Source organism: Oncorhynchus clarkii, chromosome 33 (genome assembly GCF_045791955.1).
Source record: "Oncorhynchus clarkii lewisi isolate Uvic-CL-2024 chromosome 33, UVic_Ocla_1.0, whole genome shotgun sequence".
NCBI classification, from domain to species: domain Eukaryota; kingdom Metazoa; phylum Chordata; class Actinopteri; order Salmoniformes; family Salmonidae; genus Oncorhynchus; species Oncorhynchus clarkii.
In genome coordinates this window covers 25,243,242-25,267,454 of record NC_092179.1, presented here as the reverse complement: position 1 = coordinate 25,267,454, position 24,213 = coordinate 25,243,242, and the positions used below count along the sequence as shown (strand labels likewise).

Here is a 24,213-nt window from a genome sequence, read left to right as displayed (position 1 = left end):
ATATCACGCAATGACAAGGCAAATGAAAAGATCCTTCGCAAAATAGTTTAGTAGTTGTACACGCCCTTCTCCCATAGGCTTGCCTTGAGTTGAACAGCAGGCCCAATCACAATTATCCTCGTACGAACCATCTAGATCTTGCGAGTTTCCATTCTGTTTTGCTATCCTTGTAGTAAGCTCACGGGATCAGGATGGTTTGCACAAGGCTATACTACAATAGGCTTTCTGAGGCACAATGGGTTAATGGCACCCATCTGCGTTTCATCAATCAATTAAATGTGCTGGTTAACTAATGACCATTAGCTACGATAACAGATGTTGCCCATCTGTAAGTGAAGGAGACCATAGCCCCATTGAATTAAAAGACAATGGAATCATTTGAGAACAAAGAAGAGTGAAAACAAAACACAAGAGTGGTAGTGATTCAATATTATCCCCTTCTTTATTGGATACCAGTGTTTACCTCTTATTTGGATGCAATGATTTTCTTGGCATAGTCCAGGTGGCACATAAAACACATTTCAGTCCTTCATTTTGACTTGTATGTATTGACTTGACCTGTATTCCAACATGCTCAGGCAGGGTACTCTCGCCAAAAACAGCATTGAGCTGACGTAAGGTGATTGACACAAGGTTTGAATACACATTAACAGTTTAATAATGTAAAAACCTCATTGCTTTTTTCCTTTCCAAAGTATTTTTCCAAAACAAATTCAAGGCAAGGCAAAGCTAAGAAAACACATTTATATCTATTGTCCAAATGAACCTGGTAATGGCATACACTAAAAACACATCTAAATATACGTAGGAAAGATTCAAAGTAGCACTGTGCAGAAGCCCTCGTTAACTAGACGTCATCTTATTCATGACACAGTAAGTAGGATTCGCTCACACACACTGTGTAGCTGAGAACGTCACATTGTGTTTGCATTACGTCACAATTCAACCCCAGAGTAGGCTAATATAGACTGAGTACCAGTATTGTTAGCTAACATTCCACTCCTTGCCACTTCTGTCCTTTGGCAAATGACTGGTACCCATACTAAGGCTAAAAGGGATTGCCAGCAAAACCGATATTGAGGTACAATTTGCGCTATTTATTTTGGGGCATAATCAACCCAATATGGCGCTTCACAAAATAATGGACAGAATGAGTTTGAAAGTCAGAACCCCAAAACACATACAGAGTCACAGTCATGCTTACTGCAAATGACACAGTGAAATATTTCTCATTCACAATACTGGGCAGAGGAACCAGACGGTGAGAACACTTTATTTGGATAACATGTCAACATGTCAACATGTCTACTAAGCCTTACCCTAGCCCTAACCTTTACCCTAGCCCTAACCTTTACCCTAACCTTAACCTTTACCCTAGCCCTAACCTTTACCCTAACCTTAGCAATCAGTAAGTAAGACCATCTACAGATGGACTATCCAGACTATCCAAATGAAGTGGGCCCGAAGGTGCAAATACGTGTCATCAATTTAATCACATTCGTTTTTAAAAATGATCAACAGTTCAATTCCTGGTTGGAAGAGAGCACAAGTTTTCATCAAGACTGGCAATGAAGAGACTTTAAACAGGTTTGGTTTAACATTAACTGACATGGTCTAACAACAACCAGCTCAATCTAAGACTCTGGACTTGTTTCCTTAGTCAAATGGTTTTCATATAGAGGTCAAGGGGGTCATTTTGACTTGGTACTGTCAGAAATGGTACCCTATTCCAGATGTAGTGCACCCTATGGGTTATGGTCACAAGTAATACCTACATAGGTGCCATTTCAGATGCACACTTGAAATACTTCAAACATTCAAATGGCTCAAATAATTCATACTACTGTATTACCACCTCCCTATATGATCCTCTCTACTGTAGTACTATTTTATTCTGTGATGTCGCAGTGTCACATTGTGATTGTGGAAATCAGCTTCAAAAGGGGGACAAAGGAAAATGTCATTCTAAAGATAGCATACAGTAATGTCTAGCATTTCCCTTTTCCTTGGTGAATTCTGAAGGCACAAAAACCTTTCATTATACAGTAGATATGGGTTTGAAGAAACCTCATAATTCACATGATCTGTTCTGTACCTGTAGGTTAGTCCAAACGTTGTTTAAATGTTGTTTCAGTGTTGGTGCTAGACTCCGTGCATGACCCATGCAGACCTAGATTGGCCCATGACATGATTTGGTACTGGTCACATTTGCACAACCAAAATATCAATGACAGTAACAACATTTAAACGTATCATAACAAAATTCAAGACAGGAGTCCATGTAAAACCTAAAGGGCCAGCCCTCTTCCACTGTCTCAACTGTTTGATGATGACAGAAGGACAGAAGAACTAGCACCTACTACACATCATATGTTCATTCCCTTGTATGTGTATACGGATCAGGGTTGGAGTCAATTCCATTTCAATTGGAATATCAGTTTACTTCCTGAATTGACCGAGTTTAAATGGAATTGATCCCAATAATCCCTGTTACAGGATCCCATAATCCCTGTTATGAATGACATAAAAAAAACACCTAGAAATAAATGCAGGACAGCAAAGTTCAGGTCACTGACCTGACATTCAGACGCACACTGATGATGGTGAGGACGATGACGATGGTGATGAAGAAGAGTATGAATGTTCAAGTTCAATGTGAACAGGTGTCCGGCACCTGAACAGAAACATGCCGTGTTGTCATCACTCAGTCAAGAGTGAAAGATATGGTAGCTTGTCAATGGAGTGTGTTTGTAAGTGGACCATACCAATAAGCACTCGTAGCGTGAACGGGGGGTGAACCTTCAAGGCCACAACCTCTCGATGAACACACACAGATGAGGTCATGATTTGTAAAGCTCACATCTTTTTCTCTGCAGTGGATTTTTGTGAAAAGATTTAAATACATACTCAGCTCTCAATCGTAACATTACTAAATCAACGTAGAACATCAACCTATATAAAATGAAAAACATGTATAATTAAAGTCATGATTAACAAATATAAATTAACATACGGATATATCAAACACTGCAATGTTCTTGGCTTCCCTTTTAGTGAACAGGGATCTGTTCAGCTTGGCTGTAAAATGGAACATTCTAGGAGCTCGATATCGTGCTTCACTCTCCTTTTCTATTGGATCCTACTTTGAACCTCAATGCTGATTGGTTGCTTAAGATGTCCGTGAAGGGTTTTTGTTCAAGACAAAAAATAACAAACTCCTTCGAACGAGCAAGGTACCAAGACATCTTTCATTCTCCCTTTTAGTCTGCTCTCATACAAGCCTAGTACCAGGACACCTTGGTACCAGGACACTCATAGTCTAGTACCAGGACACCTTGGTACCAGGACACTCATAGCCTAGTACCAGGACACCTAGGTACCAGGACACTCATAGCCTAGTACCAGGACACCTTGGTACCAGGACACTCATAGCCTAGTACCAGGACACCTAGGTACCAGGACACTCATAGCCTAGTACCAGGACATCTAGGTACCAGGACACTCATAGCCTAGTACCAGGACATCTAGGTACCAGGACACTCATAGCCTAGTACCAGGACATCTAGGTACCAGGACACTCATAGCCTAGTACCAGGACACCTAGGTACCAGGACATCTTGCTTCCTCCTTTCCTTTTTCCTTCTGTGTTTCAAGTATTTCAGTCTGTTCTCTTAAGACTTCTATGAAAACCTCTTGGTTAGGATTGTTCCTTCTGTCTCTGTTTAACAAAGACTCAGTGGGGGCATTGGGCCCAGCTGCACCCTATGTCACATTGAGTAGTCAAAACACAAAGAATCCTCCAGCCCCAGCTGAGACCGTTAGTAGACCTCCTCTCTGCACTCACGCACACACACACACAAACACACACGCACGCACACAAACACACACATAGTGAGAGTGGATGGAGGACAGGATAGAGAGAGGGGGTGTGTGGGGGCTTTCTCGGCTGGGTGGGTAACCATGGGTTACATTCTCATGCTAATGGTGAAGAAAGAGGTGGTAGTTTGCGGGTGGTTTGCTGGGGACGATCGCAGGGGGCTGGTGGGTTGTAAGCGAAAGGAAGGGAAGATTTATTAGGGGAGGGTCCCTTGAGTCTTATATAGCCCCTTCCCGAGATGGGCAGTGCCCCACCCTCATACGCAGTGTGCCGCTCTTGTGCAACTGCCAGAGCTGGACAAACTCCTCAGGCATGGCGTGGAACCCGCTGAACGGCAGCACGTTATCGTAGTAGTGGTGGCTGACGGGCTGCTCGTCGAGCCCAACGCTGAATGGCCAGAAGCCGTAGGCCGTCACCTCCTCACACAGCCCCAGCGCCAGGCTGACCAGGAAGAGGCCTGTGGACAGGCGCTTGGCATGCACTCCGCGACCCTTCCAGAACTTTCCCACGGTCCTGAGAAACTCGGGGTTGGCAAACAGCATGGTGAGGTTGGACGAGGTGTCGGCAAGGGCGTAGTGTGCCCGCAGGGAGGGGTCGGTGCCCGGCTTCATGGAGAAGGCTGGCATGTAAATGTAGCTGGAGCCGTAGGCCTTCATGCTCTCCACAAAGCTTTTCCGCGACCAAAGAAGGTTCTGAAACCTGAGTAGGGAGAAAGAGAGATAGAGATGAGAATGTGTGAGTACCATAGAACCTATAGAATGGACAGCCCCAGTCAACGTTCCATGACAGTGGACCGGAGGTCATATTGGTGTACCCATGAGTGTACAGCTAAAGCTACAATATGTATGTTTTTGGTAGACCTGATCAAATTCACATAGAAATGTGTTATAGATCTGTAATTCTCATTGAAAGCAAGTCTAAGAAGCGGAAGACCAGCTCTATGTGCCCTATTTCTATACTTTCCATTCTTAAGTTTAGTTTTTGCGTCTTTTTCTTTTGGTTTAGTGCACCAGCTTCAAACAGCTGAAAATACAATATTTTTGGTAATTTAAATTATATTTATTTCACAGTGGTTTAGATGGTACAATGATTCTCTACACAATGACTTGTTTTGTCACAAACTGAAATTAGGCAAACTATTAGAACATTTACACATTAGAACATTTTGCCACCAGGAAATGGTGGAGCGACATCTGCATTGCTATGGTCAGAGGGGGCTTTCCCTGTTGTAGTCATTATATTTCTACGGTAACTACCACTTGCTGTTTATCCATGCTAATGTTGCCTTTGGAATTCTAAACTCTATGCCAGTAGAGCCACGTGGATGTACAGACACACACACACACACACACACACACACACACACACACATACACACACACACACACACACACACACACACACACACACACACACACACACACACACACACACACACACACACACACACACACACACACACACACACACACACACACACACACACACACACACACACACACACACACACACACACACACACACACACACACACACACTATGGTCACAGAGGGTGATTGTTTTGGTAAATCTATTTGATCTGGTCATGCATTCCAGGCTAAATCTACTGTGGATGTCATGTGAAATGGGTTCTGGAAGTATCTATAGAGTTCTGATAGAATTGGCGTCCTCATTCCATGGGTATTTATGGACTATGGTATTATGGATATGTGCTCTCGGGATATGTCATACCGTATGTGTTGTACATAATCTAGCCGGTTTATAGGAGCCGGTGTAGTTGCTTGTGGAGGCGGGGATTCAATTGTACTGCATTGCATTTCGAATCAACCCAAATGTAAACAATATACAGTACAGCCTACCTGCCCTCACCGTGATTGAGCTTCAAAATATCAACAAAATGTCTTGAGGACAGGAGTGAGGTTGTGCCAACATCCAGTGATAATGTCTCGAGATGTCAATCTTTAAATGCACAGAGGTGAGATGATGGGAAGCAGCAGGGGGTGTGTTGGCAACAACGTGGTTCAGAAACACACTGAGAGGAAACGCATTGCTGAAAACGGGAACACATTTCAGCAGCACAGAGTAGCATTCTAAACAGACACAAAGAGGCTCTGTTCAAACATACACACACACAAACTTGTTCTTCTCTCCTTGTGGGGACCTAAAATGTATGTCCATTCATAAAACCTAAACCTAACCCTTAACCCTAACCCCAATTCTTACCCAAATTGTTACCCTAACCCTAAACTTAACCCCTAAGCTTAAAATAGTCCCCATGAGGGAGAATATTTCTTGTTGTACTATCCTTGTGGGGGCCATTTGGGGATTTCAGGTCCCCACAACGATAGAAGAACAAGACCACACACACACACACACACGTTTTGGCTCTGGATCATGGCTCCTCTATAAAACACCAGTCTGGAGGAGGGAAGCTGCTGCTAGGACAAGACAACAGACAAAGCTCTTAGGACCTAACATCTGGAACTGACAGTAAACATCATGAGAGGGAGAAAGCAAGGGAGAGGGAGAGAATATAGAGAGGGAGAGAAGACAGAGAGGGAGAGAAGACAGAGGCCTTGGGGGGAGAGAAAGCAGTAGAGAAAGAGAGAGGGAGAGAATATAGAGAGGGAGAGAAGACAGAGAGGGAGAGAAGACAGAGGCCTTGGTAGGAGAGAAAGCAGTAGAGAAAGAGAAAGGGAGAGACCGCAGGAGAGAATAAGAGAGGGAGAGATCGCAGGAGAGAATAAGAGAGGGAGAGAGAGCTGGAGAGGAGAGATAGTAGGAGAGAAAGAGAGAGGGAAAGAGAGAGGGAAAGAGAGAGAGAGAACTGGAGAGGAGAGATAGCAGGAGAGAATAAGAGAGTGAGAGAGAGATAGGGCGGGGAGAGAATGGGAAACAGAGAAGTAGAGAGAAAGGATGGAGAGAAAGAGGGAGAGGACTGAAAAGGAGAAGACTTGGATGCTGTTCCACACACCCATACATTTCACAGTCAACAGCAGTTTTGAAAGGAAAGGAGTGTACCTCTTCTCAATGATGCTGGGGTTGGCTGTCACCAGGTTGGTTCTGGTCCCCACATCCTCAACATACTCCCTAGATAGTGGTGGAAGGTTGCACCTAGATACGAAAAACACAAGTACACATGTGCATTAATATACTGATAGTGACTTTACAGTGGCCATAAATCGTTCACTATTTGACAACTTGGTCAGGATTGCAAATAGTGGTTATTCATGTTTTGCTTTCAGAATGGAACTAGCTTTTAGCTTTTTGTCTTGCCTTTTCTTAGCCATTTAATGTTAACACATTGTGATACTAAAGTTATAACAAAATTATAACTTATAAAATAGTTTTATCTGCATTGAAGGAACACAACATTTCTATAGTGCAAACTTCCAGTCAGGCAGCCAGTGAGCCTATAGGCTTTGGATGGAGTTGGAGCTCCAAAGTTATTATTTCAGTCTTGCCTTTCCCAGGTTCAAGCCTGGTTTAAGCCTGGTTTAAGCCTGAGATGGGGGGGGACAACAGTGATCCAAGGTAGAACTAGTCTAGTCAACTAAATCAGACCCTCTGTTGTTAGTCCTCAAGGCTCCAGAGCCAAAATGATTCACTACTTGACTTCATCTGCCCCCTTCAAAACCCAAGCACTTCTTATGACACCTCTCTCTCTCTCTCTCTCTCTCTCAGATATGACACCTGTTCTCATTAATTCTGATGGCTGATGTTCTATGGCTGCTCTTTCTGGCCCCGGCGAGCGCAGGACGGCCAAATCATATTTGGACGGGCACTGGAGCGAACAGCCCCTCTCTTACCGCATGACAAAGTCAGCCTGGTCAATGTCCTTCCCACAGCCGCTGTGCTTCAGGACCCCTCCATTGCCCACCACCGAACACTTTTTGAGGGGATGCTGAAGAGGTGTCTCCTGGTAAACAAGAGGGAAGTGAGTGTCATGAAGTGGGTAAACATACACACGTACACACACACATCCTGAAGTGGACTGGCCTGAAACGTTTGTGAACAATCAAAGACAACGGTAACGACAAGTCAAATGAGGTGAGAGGGATAGATAGGGCTGTTGCGACGACCATATTACCATCACGCCGGCAGTCACGAGTCATGAAGGCAGTCAAATTCCACGTGACCGTTTAGTCAGGGTAATTAGACTTCTCCAAGCTTTGATGCTGCTGATGGTCTTCTAAATTTATTTCTAAACTTTCCTAATATTAAGCACATTGCTTCTCTCTACAACAGGAAGCCTCCCGAGTGGCGCAGAGGTCTAAGGGACTGCATCGCAGTGCTTGAGGCATCACTACAGACCCGTGTTCAATCCCGGGCTGTGTCGCAGCTGGCCCAGCATCGTTAGGGGAGGGTTTGGCCGGCTGGGATGTAATTGTCCCATCGCACTCTTGCAACTCCTTGTGGCGGGCAGGGCGCATGCACGTTGACTTTGGTCAAAAACGGTGTTTCCTCCGACACTTTGGTGCGGCTGGCTTTCGGTTTAAGTAAGCAGTGCTGCTTGGCAGGGTCATGTTTCGGAGCACGCATGGCTCTCGACCTTCGCCTCTTCCAAGTCCATACGGGAGTTGCAGCGATGGGACATTGCGAAAAAGGGGGTTAAAATGTACCAAAAAAAATTGTATAGCCTACCTGGCTGGCAGGAGTATACCTGGCTGGCATGAAAATGAACCATGGGAAAAGTGTCCTCCATTTGCTATTTAACTTCTTATGGCTGCAGGGGCAGTATTGAGTAGCTTGGATGAAAGGTGCCCAGAGGTGCCCAGAGTAAAGTCTCAGTTGCCAATATATGCATATTATTATTAATATTGGATAGAAAACACTCTGAAGTTTCTAAAACTGTTTGAATGATGTCTGTGAGTATAACAGAACTCATATGGCAGGCAAAAAACCTGAGAAGAAATCCAAACAGGAAGTGAGAAATCTGAGGTTGGTCGATTTTCAGCCCAGGCCCTATTGAATTCACAGTGGGACATGAATGAAGTTGTCCTTCCTAGGGCTTCCACTAGATGTCAACCGTCTTTAGAAACTTTAATGAGGCTTCTACTGTCTTGTGGGACTGAATAAGAGCTGAATGAGTCAGGTCACTGGCAGAGAGCCATTTCCTGGTCATGCGCATTCCACATGATATCGACCTGCGTTCCATTGCTCCTCTAAACACAAAGGAATTCTCCGGTTGGAACTTTATTGAAGATTTATGATAAAAACATCCTAATGATTGATTCTATACTTAGTTTGAAGTGTGTCTTCGACCTGTAATATAACTTTTTGAAGTTTTCGTCCGAAGTAATGCTCGACCTGCACTAGCGTTTGGATAATTTAATTATGACATTTCTGTTGTTTTGAATTTGGCGCCCTGCACTTTCACTGGCTGTTGTCATATCATCCCGTTAACGGGATTGCAGCCCTAAGAAGTTTTTAAGTGTATAGGTGATATGTATTTTCCCAGCTGCCCCTGTTTGGAGACAGGTGCATGATAATGGTCCATTCTAAATCAAAATACATTTCACACATATTATTTAGTATATGTAAAGACAAGATTAAATCAAGAATAGTCTGATGGGTGACAATATTAGCCTATCACTTGTGAATGATATATTATCACTTGTGAATGATATATTATCACTTGTGAATGATGCCCAGCATAAGAAACAAACTTTTTGTTAAAAAAAAGTGATCATAGTCGCACACCTCATGTAGCCTAGCTCTTGGGCCTATATGTGAGTTTCACAACTAAAGTGGCCAAATAACTTCTTAAAGTTATTTAAGAAGCACTTTTGATAATGGTGTTTTCCGCTAATGGAACTTTTATGCTTATATCCTACTACCATGTGTGAATAAGCTGTTCTTATAATGTGAAGAAATAGCCTAATAGTTAACAGCATTTAAAGCTAAATGTTCTGATCTGTTTAGTCAACCACATTGCGTGAAAAAGGTTTTTTGATGCTAATGGTTGTATTAATTTGGGATCTATCGCATCCCACAACTGTCCCAGACTATGTTTGGAATATTTATTTCTCACACAGAATAGGTCAACTTTTGTACTATGAGGGATAGTAGATTGACATAGGCTAATGCTTTTGCTGTTTGTTAGGACTACTCATCTTGTTGGCAGACGAAAAGTAAATGTGAACAGTTCTTCCAATATCTTCAATATGGACCTTGGAATTGGATAAGGACTCGGGCAATTGCGTCCCAGATATTTCTGTCTTCACTTGTAACCTGTGAGAAACACTCAATCACGTGATAGAGAGCAATGTGCGTGAGAGGTGCTTTGGAGCGCGCAGCACTCAGGGGGAAGGACACAACGCAGCACTCAGGGGGAAGGGCACAACGCAGCACTCAGGGGGAAGGGCACAACACAGCACTCAGGGGAAGGGCACAACGCAGCACTCAGGGGGAAGGGCACAACGCAGCACTCAGGGGGAAGGGCACAACGCAGCACTCAGGGAGAAGGGCACAACGCAGCACTCAGGGGGAAGGGCACAACGCAGCACTCAGGGGGAAGGGCACAACGCAGCACTCAGGGGGAAGGGCACAACGCAGCACTCAGGGGGAAGGGCACAACGCAGCACTCAGGGGGAAGGGCACAACGCAGCACTCAGGGGGAAGGGCACAACGCAGCACTCAGTGCCAAGAGCACAGCAGCCACTGGCCGCAAAAGGCATGGACTTTTTTAGGGTGCATTATAACACATTTGTGACCACACAAAGGGGATGCCGCTGTGAAATTCGAGGCATTATCAAGTGTTTGTCAAATTGTGAAAGAGAAACTGATAAAGTGTGTGCAGCCTGAGTAAAAAACATGCCTTTCAAGTCGCATCATGCAGCCTTACAATGTATTAAAAATTAAAAATCAAAACATATAGCCCAACGTTTGTAGAACAAGTTACATGAATAACTCTAAATGAAGCATATAGGATACCTATTTCTATGTTAACCGCTCAACACAGAATAGCCGCATGTGCAACAGTCAAATCGTTGGGAGAAAATATCCTTCCTACTTTATTCAGCTTTGTTCAATTGTATTCTTCATACTATAAAATAATTTAAAATAATGGAATTTTAAGCAAATCTTGCCTGCTAAATGAACTAGTGTAGCCCACAGCCATATGGCATATCCACATCAGGACCTAACACAAGGACAACTCAGAGTATGTTATTCTGTTCTTCTGAAATAGTCTACATTTTCTTCATTTAATGCTTCTTTAGACATGTCTAAAATAAATCATGGATTTATTGTGAATGAAAACAAGGGGTCTGAATGGTTTCTGAATGTACTGTAAATGTTGACTACTTCCCTAAAAAAGTATAAAGCAATACATGTCTGCTCACGGTTTGCTACAGACAGACAGCAAACATTGAGTGGACAGAGGACATTCACTTATTTTCCATTGCTATAATATTTTGACCAGTTCTTGTGATGAGTTAAATTTGGATGCATGTAAAGTAAATAAACAAATGCACTTTATACATTTAGAACGTACTAGGAATGTGAACTAAAAGTCCTGGGAAGGTTCCCAGACGGATAGCTGGGTACTCTCTTCTCAACCTCCATTACAGGCCGACCATAAGGGCCTAAGCATGGCCAGTGTTGGCCAGTGAATGGGGTGTCTATGGGTGCCTCTTGAGGCAAATCCTTTCTATTCGTTTGGCCTGTTGCTGTGAGTCTGCGCCCTGCTTGAGCCGGTGCCAGCGATGAACAGAGTCCTGAGAGAAACAAATGCTCTCATTATTCCCTTTGGAGTGGAGGACTAGACCCCCTCATCCTCCTATTTCTCTACCCCCCCCCCCCCCCCCCCTCTGTGTTCCCCCCAGGGTGTCTGGTGAACCATGAAAGGGGCTGAGCCAGCTAGAGGAGAACAATGGCCAGCTCACAGTTCTGGGAACATATCACTCCATATCATTGTAACACATGTTATCCAAACATGAGTTATATTTTTATTATATCTCACTGAGAGAAGTATTATGAGATGAGAGTAGGGCTAGCACAAGCCAAAACACAGGCCAAAACAAAGGCCAAAACACAGACCAACACACAGACCAACACACAGACCAACACACAGAACAACACACAGACCAACACACAGACCAACACACAGACCAAAACACAGACCAACACACAGACCAACACACAGACCAACACACAGACCAACACACAGACCAACACACAGACCAACACACGGGCCAACGCACAGACCAACACACAGACCAAAACACAGACCAACACACAGACCAACACACAGACCAACACACAGACCAACGCACGGGCCAACGCACAGACCAACACACAGACCAACACACAGACCAACGCACGGGCCAAAACACAGACCAACACACAGACCAACACACAGACCAAAACACAGACCAACACACAGACCAACACACAGACCAAAACACAGACCAACACACAGACCAAGACGGTTAAAAAAAAAACAGGCCATACTTTAAAAAACAACACATTATTAACCAAACAAATGAGAGGATGAGAGATGATGAGCACTACTGACCAGGGCAGAAGCGATCACAGCCTAAAAGCCTAAAAGCCCTTTCTATGTGATCAAAGCTAACAAAGCTTCTCCATTAATCAGCCAACTCCTAAATGACACATTCCTCCAATGGACGGCGATGCCAACGCTTCACTGCGTGGTCAGAAGGGCTCTGTTTTGCTGTGCCCATGAGCATGGTGGCACTGCCAGTTCTGGTCAGGCATGGCTCGCTCTCTATGCCCAGACCTGCAATTAGTGCTCCGCCTGAGACAGAAAAGTTAGTCCTACTCATGACAACCCAAGTGTGTGTGTCCATGTCAAAAGAGAGAGAGAGAGAGAGAGAGAGAGACATCGCTCAACAGAGAGGGTTTATGAGTTTATAACATTCATGCACAGGGAAAAAGTAGGCAAATAGTGTATGAATACTTGAGTGTGTGTGTGTGAGTGAGTGAGTATGTGAGTGTGTGCCTCCTCTTCCCTGCTTCAGGCTCTATTTTTGTCAGGCAGTGATTATACAGTGCTGTCTAGAGCTGTCCTTGTGTATAATGTGTGTGGGTGAGTAGCCACTGGTGGTTAGGACGTGGGAGGATAGGGTACACAAACACGCACTTGACACACACTCACTCACATGCTCTGCAAACACAGCACACAGATCTCACAGGACTTACACGCCAGCGCACAGTGACACGCACACACACTCTCTGTATCCCTCTCTCTCCACGTCAAGTCAAGAGGATTGCTGTAACGTCAATGCCTCAGTCATAAACAGGTACATTAGATGGTGTCAAGGCAACCTTTACTAGTAGGGAGACTGACACACACCCACACACAATAAAAGCCCCTCTCCCCGACCGGAAGAAAGCATGGCTCCCACCCCTTTCCATCCCACCTAGCAACCGAGGTTGCTTACCAGTCCCCCTCCCACCCACCCATCCCCTGAGTCTCCCCTTACATTCCTCCCAATCCCCCACAACGACCAGAGACCCCACCACCCCCCCTGTACCACCAACTTTTATCCTAAATCAAATGACATGTTTGTTGACTTCACATTGAATTGACGTTAGTTTACATCTCAACCAAATGTATATCAAAACTAGACGTTTGTCACGCCCTGACCTGAGATATCTCTGTTTTCTTTATATTTTGGTTAGGTTAGGGTGTGACTAGGGTGGGTACGCTAGTTTTTGTATTGTCTAGGGTTTTTTGTATGTCTAGAGTTTTTGTAGGTCTAGGTGATGTGTATGTCTATGGTGGCAGCTGTTTATCATTGTATCTGATTGGGGTCATATTTAGGTAGCCATTTCCCTTTGGTGTTTTTCAGATCTTGTCTATGTGTAGTTGCCTGTCATCACTCATTTGTATAGCTTCACGTGTCATTTTGTTATTTTGGTTAGTTTGTTCAGTGTTCATTCTTATAATAATAAAGAATGTACGCATACGATGCTGTGCCTTGGTCCGATTCATACGATGCTGTGCCTTGGTCCGATTCATACGACGCTGTGCCTTGGTCCGATTCATACGACGCTGTGCCTTGGTCCGATTCATACGACGCTGTGCCTTGGTCCGATTCATACGATGCTGTGCCTTGGTTCGATTCATACGACGCTGTGCCTTGGTCCGATTCATACGACGCTGTGCCTTGGTCCGATTCATATGACGCTGTGCCTTGGTTCGATTCATACGACGCTGTGCCTTGGTCCGATTCATACGACGCTGTGCCTTGGTCCGATTCATACGATGCTGTGCCTTGGTCCGATTCATACCACGCTGTGCCTTGGTCCGATTCATACGATGCTGTGCCTTGGTCCGATTCATACCACGCTGTGCCTTGGTCCGATTCATACGATGCTGTGCCTTGGTCCGATTCATACGACGCTGTGACTTGGTCCGATTCATACGACGCTGTGCCTTGGTCCGATTCATACGACGCTGTGCCTTGGTCCGATTCATATGACGCTGTGCCTTGGTCCGATTCATACGACGCTGTGCCTTGGTCCGATTCATACGACGCTGTGCCTTGGTCCGATTCATACCACGCTGTGCCTTGGTCCGATTCATACCACGCTGTGCCTTGGTCCGATTCATACCACGCTGTGCCTTGGTCCGATTCATACGACGCTGTGCCTTGGTCCGATTCATACGACGCTGTGCCTTGGTCCGATTCATACGACGCTGTGCCTTGGTCCGATTCATACGATGCTGTGCCTTGGTCCGATTCATACGACGCTGTGCCTTGGTCCGATTCATACGACGCTGTGCCTTGGTCTGATTCATACGACGCTGTGCCTTGGTCCGATTCATACCACGCTGTGCCTTGGTCCGATTCATACGACGCTGTGCCTTGGTCCGATTCATACGACGCTGTGCCTTGGTCCGATTCATACGACGCTGTGCCTTGGTCCGATTCATACCACGCTGTGCCTTGGTCCGATTCATACGACGCTGTGCCTTGGTCCGATTCATACGACTCTGTGCCTTGGTCCGATTCATACGACGCTGTGCCTTGGTCCGATTCATACCACGCTGTGCCTTGGTCCGATTCATACCACGCTGTGCCTTGGTCCGATTCATACGACGCTGTGCCTTGGTCCGATTCATACCACGCTGTGCCTTGGTCCGATTCATACGACGCTGTGCCTTGGTCCGATTCATACCACGCTGTGCCTTGGTCCGATTCATACGACGCTGTGCCTTGGTCCGATTCATACGACTCTGTGCCTTGGTCCGATTCATACCACGCTGTGCCTTGGTCCGATTCATACCACGCTGTGCCTTGGTCCGATTCATACGACGCTGTGCCTTGGTCCGATTCATGCGACGAACGTGACAACGTTGAGATGACGTTCATGTCCAGTGGGTAGCCATGGAGAAAAAGATAAATGAGTGATCACCATGACCCCAAATAGGTTCAGCAGAGCTCAATCAGGAGTGTGTGGGGGGAGATACAGAGAGAGAGAGAGAAAGAGAGAGGAGGGGGAGAGGGGGTTGAGGAAGAGAAGGGGAGATGGAGAACATTAGGGTGTGAGAGACAGAGAGAGATTTTTTTTAAAGGATGGCATATCTGAGCGAATGAGAGAGGAGTGGGAGCAAGAGAGGGATAGAGCGAGGAACAAAAGAGAACACAAGTAACTGACTGTATCCCTTTTTAGGGAACTGAAAACAATGTAGAAGGAATTCAAAATATCTTCACATCTTCCTATATGGTAACATTTGTAACCCAATATGTATTAAGGAACTTTGTGTTTGAGTTGATTCCCTACTTCCTCTCCTCTTCTGTCTGTGGACTTGGTGTAGATAACGAACCATGACCTTATGGCACATATTACACACACACTTCACCTCCTCTTCACACTTCAACCCAAAAAGGGTTCTCCTATGGGGACTTCTGAAGAACCCTTTTGGAACCCTTTTCTCTAAGAGTGTAGCATCGAGTCACATGAATGTACAGTACATATATGTGTAATGAATGAATATCCTAGGCTGTAGATTGTTGTTTTTCTGGAAATGTCTTTTTTGGTTATGTAGCTAAAATGCTGCCGTTTCTCTCTCCCTCTGCAGTGGAATTGTTTTCTCTCTATTCCTCCTCATCTTCTCCCACTCAAAATACAGCACACACACATACAATCACACAAGACACACCACACACACATCCAGACACTTGCCTTAACACACACACACCTACACCCCCCTCTACAGATACACACACATTGTCCCTACCTAGAATAACAACAACAGTTGTCTTGTCACACTAGTGTTTTCTCAGGGCTAGGTAGTAGTGGGCGAGCAGGCCATGCATCAACAGTCCTGGGGGCTGGGACTCACAGTAGCTTTTTCCACCTCTCCTTGAAACCATTAACACCTGCAACGGGGTGGTGGGGTGGGGGGCGTCATACTGCATGTTCTGCTCTGAGTAACAAGGGATGGTCTGTTGTTAGTAACCAGAGGGACAGATACAAATGAAAGAGGAAGAGTCCAACATTTCTTTCATTATTACTCTCAATGTTCTGCTTAGAACACACACACACACAGACACACGCACACAGATACACACACGCACACAGACACACACACACACACAGACACACGCACACAGACACAGACACACACACACACACCACCTGGCAAAAAACATGTAGGCCTATACAGGCTAATGGATATATCTGATGAGGGCCACAATTTGACAACCCATCTGTGTTTTTCTCCACATTTTGAGGACTGAATATCTCCGGTTATCTGATCCAATGAGGGTTTTCACATCCTCCTTTATGTCCTCTCTGTCATGATGAAGTGGCATCCATCTCGAATCCTACAGCTTGCATTCAGGGTGTCATATTCCCATGTTCCCCGGGGCTCGTGACCTATGACAAATCATTTCCTAACAGCACAATCTGTTCCCTTCTTTAGTCTCTAGATGGATGAAGCATTTTTAAGTTTCCTATACCCTTCTGAGTAATTTAGGGGGTATCTCAATCATCTAAAATAGATTCCTCTACCGTGTCTCCTCTCCTTCAACTAAACAGATTTTCACCTCTCGACTCTTTTCAGACCAGTGCAGATTGAAGGAGAGGAGACAAGGAGAGGAAACCACAGACTATTGACATTTCCCCCTTAGTGGTTTACTGTTACACTAGGTTGATGACCTTGAATAAGGCCTGTGTGTCTATGTACACTGATGACTCAACAGTATACACGTCGGCTATGACAGTAAAATAAATAACTGACCCCCATAGAGCTCCAGTCAGTTTTACAATGGTTTAACTAGCGATAGGCTGGTGATCAGTATCTTTTCGGACAAATCACTCACTCAACCCTAAACCTCATCTAGATCTATTTTTGAAAAAAATGTGTCAATTGAGCAAGTTGAGGAGACTAAACTGCTGGATGTAACCCTAGATAGCAAGCTGTCATGGTCAAAACATATAGACTCAATGGTTGCTGAAATGAGAAGAGGTCTGTGGTTGTGCTTTCTGGACATCTCAGTGGACCAGACAGGTCCTAGTTCTGTCGCATCTGGACTCATTTAGTTATTTATTTTTACTGAACCTTTATTGAACCAGGCAAGTCAAGTAAGAACTAATTCTTATTTACAATGACGGCCTACCAAGAGGCAAACGGCCTGCTGCGGTGACTACTGCCCAGTTATGTGGTCATGTGCGGCGAAGAGGGACATACTGTAAGTCAATTGCAGTTGGTCCAGAACAAAGCAGCAGGTATCTCACTTAGATGTACACAGAGAGTAAATGTCAGTAACATGCATGTCAGTCTCTCCTGGCTCAGAGTTGAGGAGAGATTGACTGCATCACTATTGGTCTTTGTGTGAGGTGTTGATGTGTTTGTCGGTAGCAAACTGTCTGTTCAAGCAGTTGTCACACAGTTCGGACACTCATCGGTACAACACAATACATGCAATCTGAGGTTTTCACAGTCCCCAGGTCCAGTACAGAGGCTGGGAAACACCGTATTAAATATAGACATGACGACATGGAACTCTCTGCCACCCCAGGTAACTCAAGCTAGCATAAAAACGTATAAAAGAACACCTTACGGAACAACGAGGAGTGTGAAGAGACAGCCATTTTTATATATTTTGTATTGTATTATGTATTGTATTATGTAGGAAGGGCTTATAGGGCAGGAGCCATCTCCTGTTTCTGAAGCGTGAGGCAGAGGCAGGAGATGATGCAGTATTATGTAATGTTATGTAGTATTATGTAGTGTTATGTAGTATTATGTAGTGTATGTAGTATTATGTAATGCTATACAGTGTTATGTAGTTTTATGCAGTATTATGTAGTGTTATGTAGTATTATGCAGTGTTATGCAGTGTTATGTAGTTTTATGTAGTATTATGTATATTATGTAGTGTTATGTAGTTTTATGTAGTATTATGTATATTATGTAGTGTTATGTAGTTTTATGTAGTATTATGTATATTATGCAGTGTTATGTAGTTTTATGTAGTATTATGTAGTGTTATGTAGTATTATGTAGTATTATGTAGTATTATGTAGTGTTATGTAGTAATATGTAGTGTTATGTAGTTTTATGCAGTATTATGTAGTGTTATGTAGTATTATGTAGTATTATGTAGTATTATGTAGTATTATGTAGTGTTATGTAGTATTATGTAGTGTTATGTAGTTTTATGCAGTATTATGTAGTGTTATGTAGTATTATGCAGTGTTATGTAGTTTTATGTAGTATTATGTATATTATGTAGTGTTATGTAGTTTTATGTAGTATTATGTATATTATGTAGTGTTATGTAGTTTTATGTAGTATTATGTATATTATGCAGTGTTATGTAGTTTTATGTAGTATTATGTATATGATGTATATTATGTATTTTGTTTGGACCCAAGGATGAGTTATTTATTTAATGTATTTATTGTGACTTGCAGGTCTGATGTGGCCCATGAGCCAGATTTCATACCACAATGTATGAAATGTATGGTATGTGGTTATAAAGGGTTTACTTTTAATTATGATTTATTTGATTTATTAGGATCCTCAATTAAAAAGTGTAAATAAATAAATGTAATGTAATAACTAATAATAATAGGGGATCCTAATATATAAATAAATAATAATTCAAAGTAAACCCTTTATGACCACATACTATACATGTCATAAGACCTTCAGTTATGGCCTAGTTCTCCTCAGCCTTCAGTTATGGCCTAGTTCTCCTCAGCCTTCAGTTATGGCCTAGTTCTCCTCAGCCTTCAGTTATGGCCTAGTTCTCCTCAGCCTTTAGTTATGGCCTAGTTCTCCTCAGCCTTCAGTTATGGCCTAGTCCTCCTCAGCCTTCAGTTATGGCCTAGTTCTCCTCAGCCTTCAGTTATGGCCTAGTTCTCCTCAGCCTTCAGTTATGGCCTAGTTCTCCTCAGCCTTCAGTTATGGCCTAGTTCTCCTCAGCCTTCAGTTATGGCCTAGTTCTCCTCAGCCTTCAGTTATGGCCTAGTTCTCCTCAGCCTTCAGTTATGGCCTAGTTCTCCTCAGCCTTCAGTTATGGCCTAGTTCTCTTCAGCCTTCAGTTATGGCCTAGTTCTCCTCAGCCTTCAGTTATGGCCTAGTTGGGTTATTGGGTAAGCATTAGAATAAGCCGCCTCAACATTTGCAGCCATAGGTGGTAATATCTCTGTAGGAGCTGATCTGTCATCAGTATTGTGAAAAAATTATAATGTTAAGGAAAGATTTGAATGGAGAAAGCTGATCCGAGAGCAGCGCTCCCTTTATTTAGATCTTATCAGTATCGATCGACACATGCTCCAACGACGCCCTTAGCAACCGTTCTCTCTGAGTGGTGTTTTAGGAAACGCATGTTACATCTTCGGCCGTTGCAAGAAAGATGCATTGTTAAAACACTCGTTAGCCATCGCTATCAGGAAGCCGGGCCCTTTTCAGTTGTGCTGAAATGTAGGTAAGGTGACAGACATTACTAACACTGATCTGAATAAAAGGCATTGAAAGTCACATCAATTTCTAAGCACTAGAAGCACTCCAAACAGGACGATGGGAAAGTAAATTCCAGTGGTTCAAATCTGAACACTTAGCAGATATAGGTGTTTGTCACGCCCTTGCCATAGAGAGGCTTTTTATTCTCTATTTTGGTTAGACAAGGGTGTGACTAGGGTGGGCGTTCTATGTTCTTTTTTTCTATGTTTTTCTATTTCTTTGTTTTTGGCCGGGTATGGTTCTCAATCAGGGGCAGCTGTCTGTAGTTGTCTCTGATTGAGAATCATACTTAGGCAGCCTGTCTTCCCACTACGGGTTGTGTGTAGTTATTTTCTGTTTAGTGTGTGTTACACCTGACGGTTATATTTAATAAAATGCAAAACACGTACCCCGCTGCACCTTGGTCCTCACCTTCTTCCAACAACGACAATCCTTAGTGTTCTCCTGGTTGGACACTAACTGGAAACAGCTGACTGTCATGTTTAATGTTGCATTCTAAACCCCTGTGTTTAAGATGAGAACATTTATTGGCAAATCTAAATGCCTATTGGTTTTAAACACTGACAGTTAGTTAGGTTATCGACGTGTCACATGTTTTACAGTGTATGTTGCAAAGGTTAGACTCACTTCTCAGTTCAACGTGTATATTGTTCACTTAGTGTTTTAGTGAGATTGTAATGTTATCTTGGAGACCTGTGAAAAGGGTGATAGCGTGGGGATTTCACCGTTGAGCTTGGGTGAAAGGGAAGGTGGTGAAAAACTCATTAAGTTGTTACATATTTATGGCCATCATTGTGAAGCAAGTTACTGTAGAGAACCTGCCCTTGTTAAAATCTTAAAAGAGTGTTGACCATTAACACAGACTATGGTTGGTGTGTTTTTATTGGGGTCAGGGGGTTTGGAGTTCAATTCCACATATGGACAATGCACAAATTCTCTACACTACCATCAGTGACCATGCAAGTGTGATCACAGACACAAACACATACAAACACACACACAAATATATGATTGTGTTTTTAGGTGTGTTAGAGTTGGGCTGGAACAAAAGCCTGTACACTGCTGGCCTCCAGGACCAGAGTAGAGGCCTACCTGCACAAAGAGAGAGTAGGTCTCATTGTTGACTGTGTGTGAGTGGTAAAACTCTCCATCGTACCACAGGACCTTCCCCATAGGTGAATTCTGCTTGGTCACCGCAAACATTCTCCTTGGGTCACAGCACTCTGAAAGCAGCTTCCTGTAACGAGAGAGGAAGTAGGATGACGTTGTATCTCAACACTGATCTAATGTAAATTTAGGGTGTCATCACTTATGTGTGAGTTTGGGATTTGGGGAGGGTAAGCTGAACCAAGATCTGTGGTAAATATGGGAAACGTTTAACCCTGAGCTATAAATAGACAGTCAAAATGAGAAGAGAATTTGTCATTGAGTGACACTCAGACAGTGTATAAATTGAGACGGTCTCTTGATCTGAATTATAGTTACCAGTCCGGGACTCTGGGCCACATGTAATTTGAGCATTCTCTATTGATTAAATAAACACTCATTGCAGAGTGAGCACTGTCAACTATAATTCAGATCATGAGACAACTGTCTCAATTGATACAGTGTCCAAGTGTCATGCATGCTATTTTAACACAATGACACATTCATACATGCTTCATAAATCCTGTCTGCATCGACAGTAGGCCTACTGTGGGGGAGCCTGAGTAGTGGAAATGCATTTGGAATAAATTAGGAGTCTGCACAGATATGATAAATAATATCATCTTCAGTCCAACTGTGGGCGTCAATTGGCGAATTTGAAGCGTGGAAGTGTGGAAATGGAAAATGGAAAAAGGCTGGTTGTTGATGGTTACTTTGTCCTAGATTCAGCACCATCAGTTCAGTTGCATTTCTGTCGTTTCCATGGACACACACACAGCTTCGAATTGGGGGGCAACCTTTTCAACTCCAAACGTGCTGAACCATAGAGATCCTATTCAATTATTCTAATTCCCTCTTGCACCATCATAAAACGCGTCTCTGTGCCTTTCCGTGCAGGTGCCACGTTCTGCGCATTTCCCTAATCTGCTTTCCTCAGTGCATTAGCCTACGAATCCCGTCATATTCTCGTGAGAATGCGACAAGATACAACAAATGGGCCTAGCATACCGTAACTGTTGTGCCCTGGAGATTCAGCTTGATCGTGATAGATTTTCTTTTCACCATTTCCATTCCTCTTTTTCCATTTAATAAACATTATTATTATAATTATCCTATGTATTGTCTTGTTATGTGCAGAAATAGACTGTAGGAGATGTTAGGCTACTTGGACACAATCATGTAATAATGTTCTGCTATATTGTAGAATGTTAATATTGCTATGAATTATTTATGAGGGCCAAATCGCATAGGCCTAATGTTTTGAGATGAGTGAAAACCCACCTGAACAGATCGATGTCCGTCTGGTTCCTCTGCCATACTTGTCCCTGCCGCAGCACTTCATCAACTATCTCCTTGTCGCTCCGGAGTCTGTACACTGGGAAAATGTAGAGCCAGCATAACACGAGCACACAGAGAACGGCCCACACCGACAGCTTGCTCCGGTGGCATCTCACCAACATCGTTACAGCTTGTGGTTCACGAATCACAACCGGCCTACTCAAACCAATCTAGTATGGTGGAAAAAACGCAAGCTGGCCCTCTCCGTTAGCTATGTATGATAGGTTTTATGGAGATGGCATCCTTTCTCATCCAGAAGCCTCGGAGTCTCAATGGAAATGCGGGTTTGTAATTCTTCCTGCTAGTGCAAGCATCGAATTCCTTAGTTTAGCCTCCAAACTGCCGGTTTTGTTATAAACGCTTGGTCATGTTTTGTAGTATGAAGGGATCCGCTATCCATGCGCCATCTCGGCCGGCGGTAAGCTAGCGGGCTTCGCTCTCTGCAGCGGCGGGTTGCTGGAATCCACCAGACTCGTCTTGGTGCATCACTGACCCCGCATGCATCACCTAGATGTCCGCCGCTCTCTCCCTACACAACAGCGGTCTTGTGTGAAATCCCTGCCCGGTTCCCATCGCCCTTTGTGGTCACTTATTTTGGTACATCCAACCCGAATGGACCATGCTACCCCTTCCTCATCTCCTCTCTCCTTGTCCTGCTGGATCTTCTTGGAAACCTTGCAAGTGTACTGGGCAAAATCCATTGAATCTCTTTCTTTCTCTCCCCCACTTTAACTACCATAGTTCTACATCCCTCCAACCTAGACTCAGGGGTAGACGTAACATAGTAAACGTAAATCCAGGACACTCCAGGATACAGTGGGTTACATTTCTTATGGTGCCTATAGAAAGTCTACACCCCCTTAACTTTTTTCAAAAATGTCTACCTTAAAGTTCAATCTAAAGGGATTAATTTAGATTGTTTTACTACAATGAAAGAAAGTTAAAGCACATTTTTAAAAATTAAGAAAAAAACAGTGACAGTTCTTCTCGATTAGTAACACACTTTTAATGAAACCGGGTCCACTTGATCTCCAACATAACCTAATGAGCAAAAAAATATTACTTTGTACAAAACTAAGTCATTTCTCATTGCTTTCAAACACAACACAAATGGTAGGCAAAACAGTAAACACTATTCTCCATAAAAGATAAAAACTCAATTGAGTAAATCATAACAAACCAAATCAAAACATTTGGTCACAGCTGATACAAATGACTCCCATGATTGTGAACCTCTTCTGCACAAAACTTCTTTGTACAATTTTTCATTCAGCAATCAATTCTTATTCATGCATAAGAGTGGTCACTTCTGAGTTGCTGTTTGCAAGAATGGACCAAGGACAAGGACAAAGGAGAGGTAGCGGGGAAAATAGTTCAGCTCTCAGGTAAAAGGGTGTTGAAAGAATAGTACAACCCATGCTGTGCTAATATGTTTACTTGCCTTTAATGGTGCATACTATAATTATAGTATCAACAAATGGCACAGACATATAAAAGAGGGTTGACCATGTTAGGTATATTGATAGTTGTAGTTAGTATTTATTGGGCCATCGTGTAATGATTGATTGAAATAACTTTTAATAAACAAGTTGTATGTTTTGATGGAGGTAGCTGATTTTGCCATATTTAATGTTTTGAGAGTCTTAATGCATTTTGCAAATGAAATGTGTCATTTTGGCCAACGTGTTTCAATTTGGGGCTGCGTGTTATTGTTTTAAAAAAGGGAATTCTGTTTGGACAGATGTGTTCAAGCATCCAAGGAAAAACTGTAATACTTGAAGGAAGCATGTTTGGCAGCCATTACAGCTGTGAATCATTTGGGATAAGATTCTACCAACTTTGCATAACTCTTAGGGCAACATATATTTTGAAAAACATTGCTCAAGCTAAATTTGGA

General features: G+C 43.5%; 1 protein-coding gene across 1 annotated transcript; it reads right to left on the bottom strand.

Moving 5' to 3' along the window:
• Positions 1 to 423: 423 nt before the first annotated feature.
• LOC139392819 (ST8 alpha-N-acetyl-neuraminide alpha-2,8-sialyltransferase 1) lies at positions 424 to 23,082 on the bottom strand. Its single transcript, XM_071141098.1, has 5 exons — positions 22,260 to 23,082; positions 20,925 to 21,069; positions 7,687 to 7,796; positions 6,899 to 6,991; positions 424 to 4,576 (listed from the first exon to the last, which is right to left on the bottom strand). The coding sequence occupies exons 1-5, from the start codon at positions 22,436 to 22,438 to the stop codon at positions 4,096 to 4,098; spliced, it is 1,008 nt and encodes a 335-aa protein (XP_070997199.1). The 5' UTR covers positions 22,439 to 23,082; the 3' UTR covers positions 424 to 4,095.
• Between the last annotated feature and the right edge of the window lie 1,131 nt (positions 23,083 to 24,213).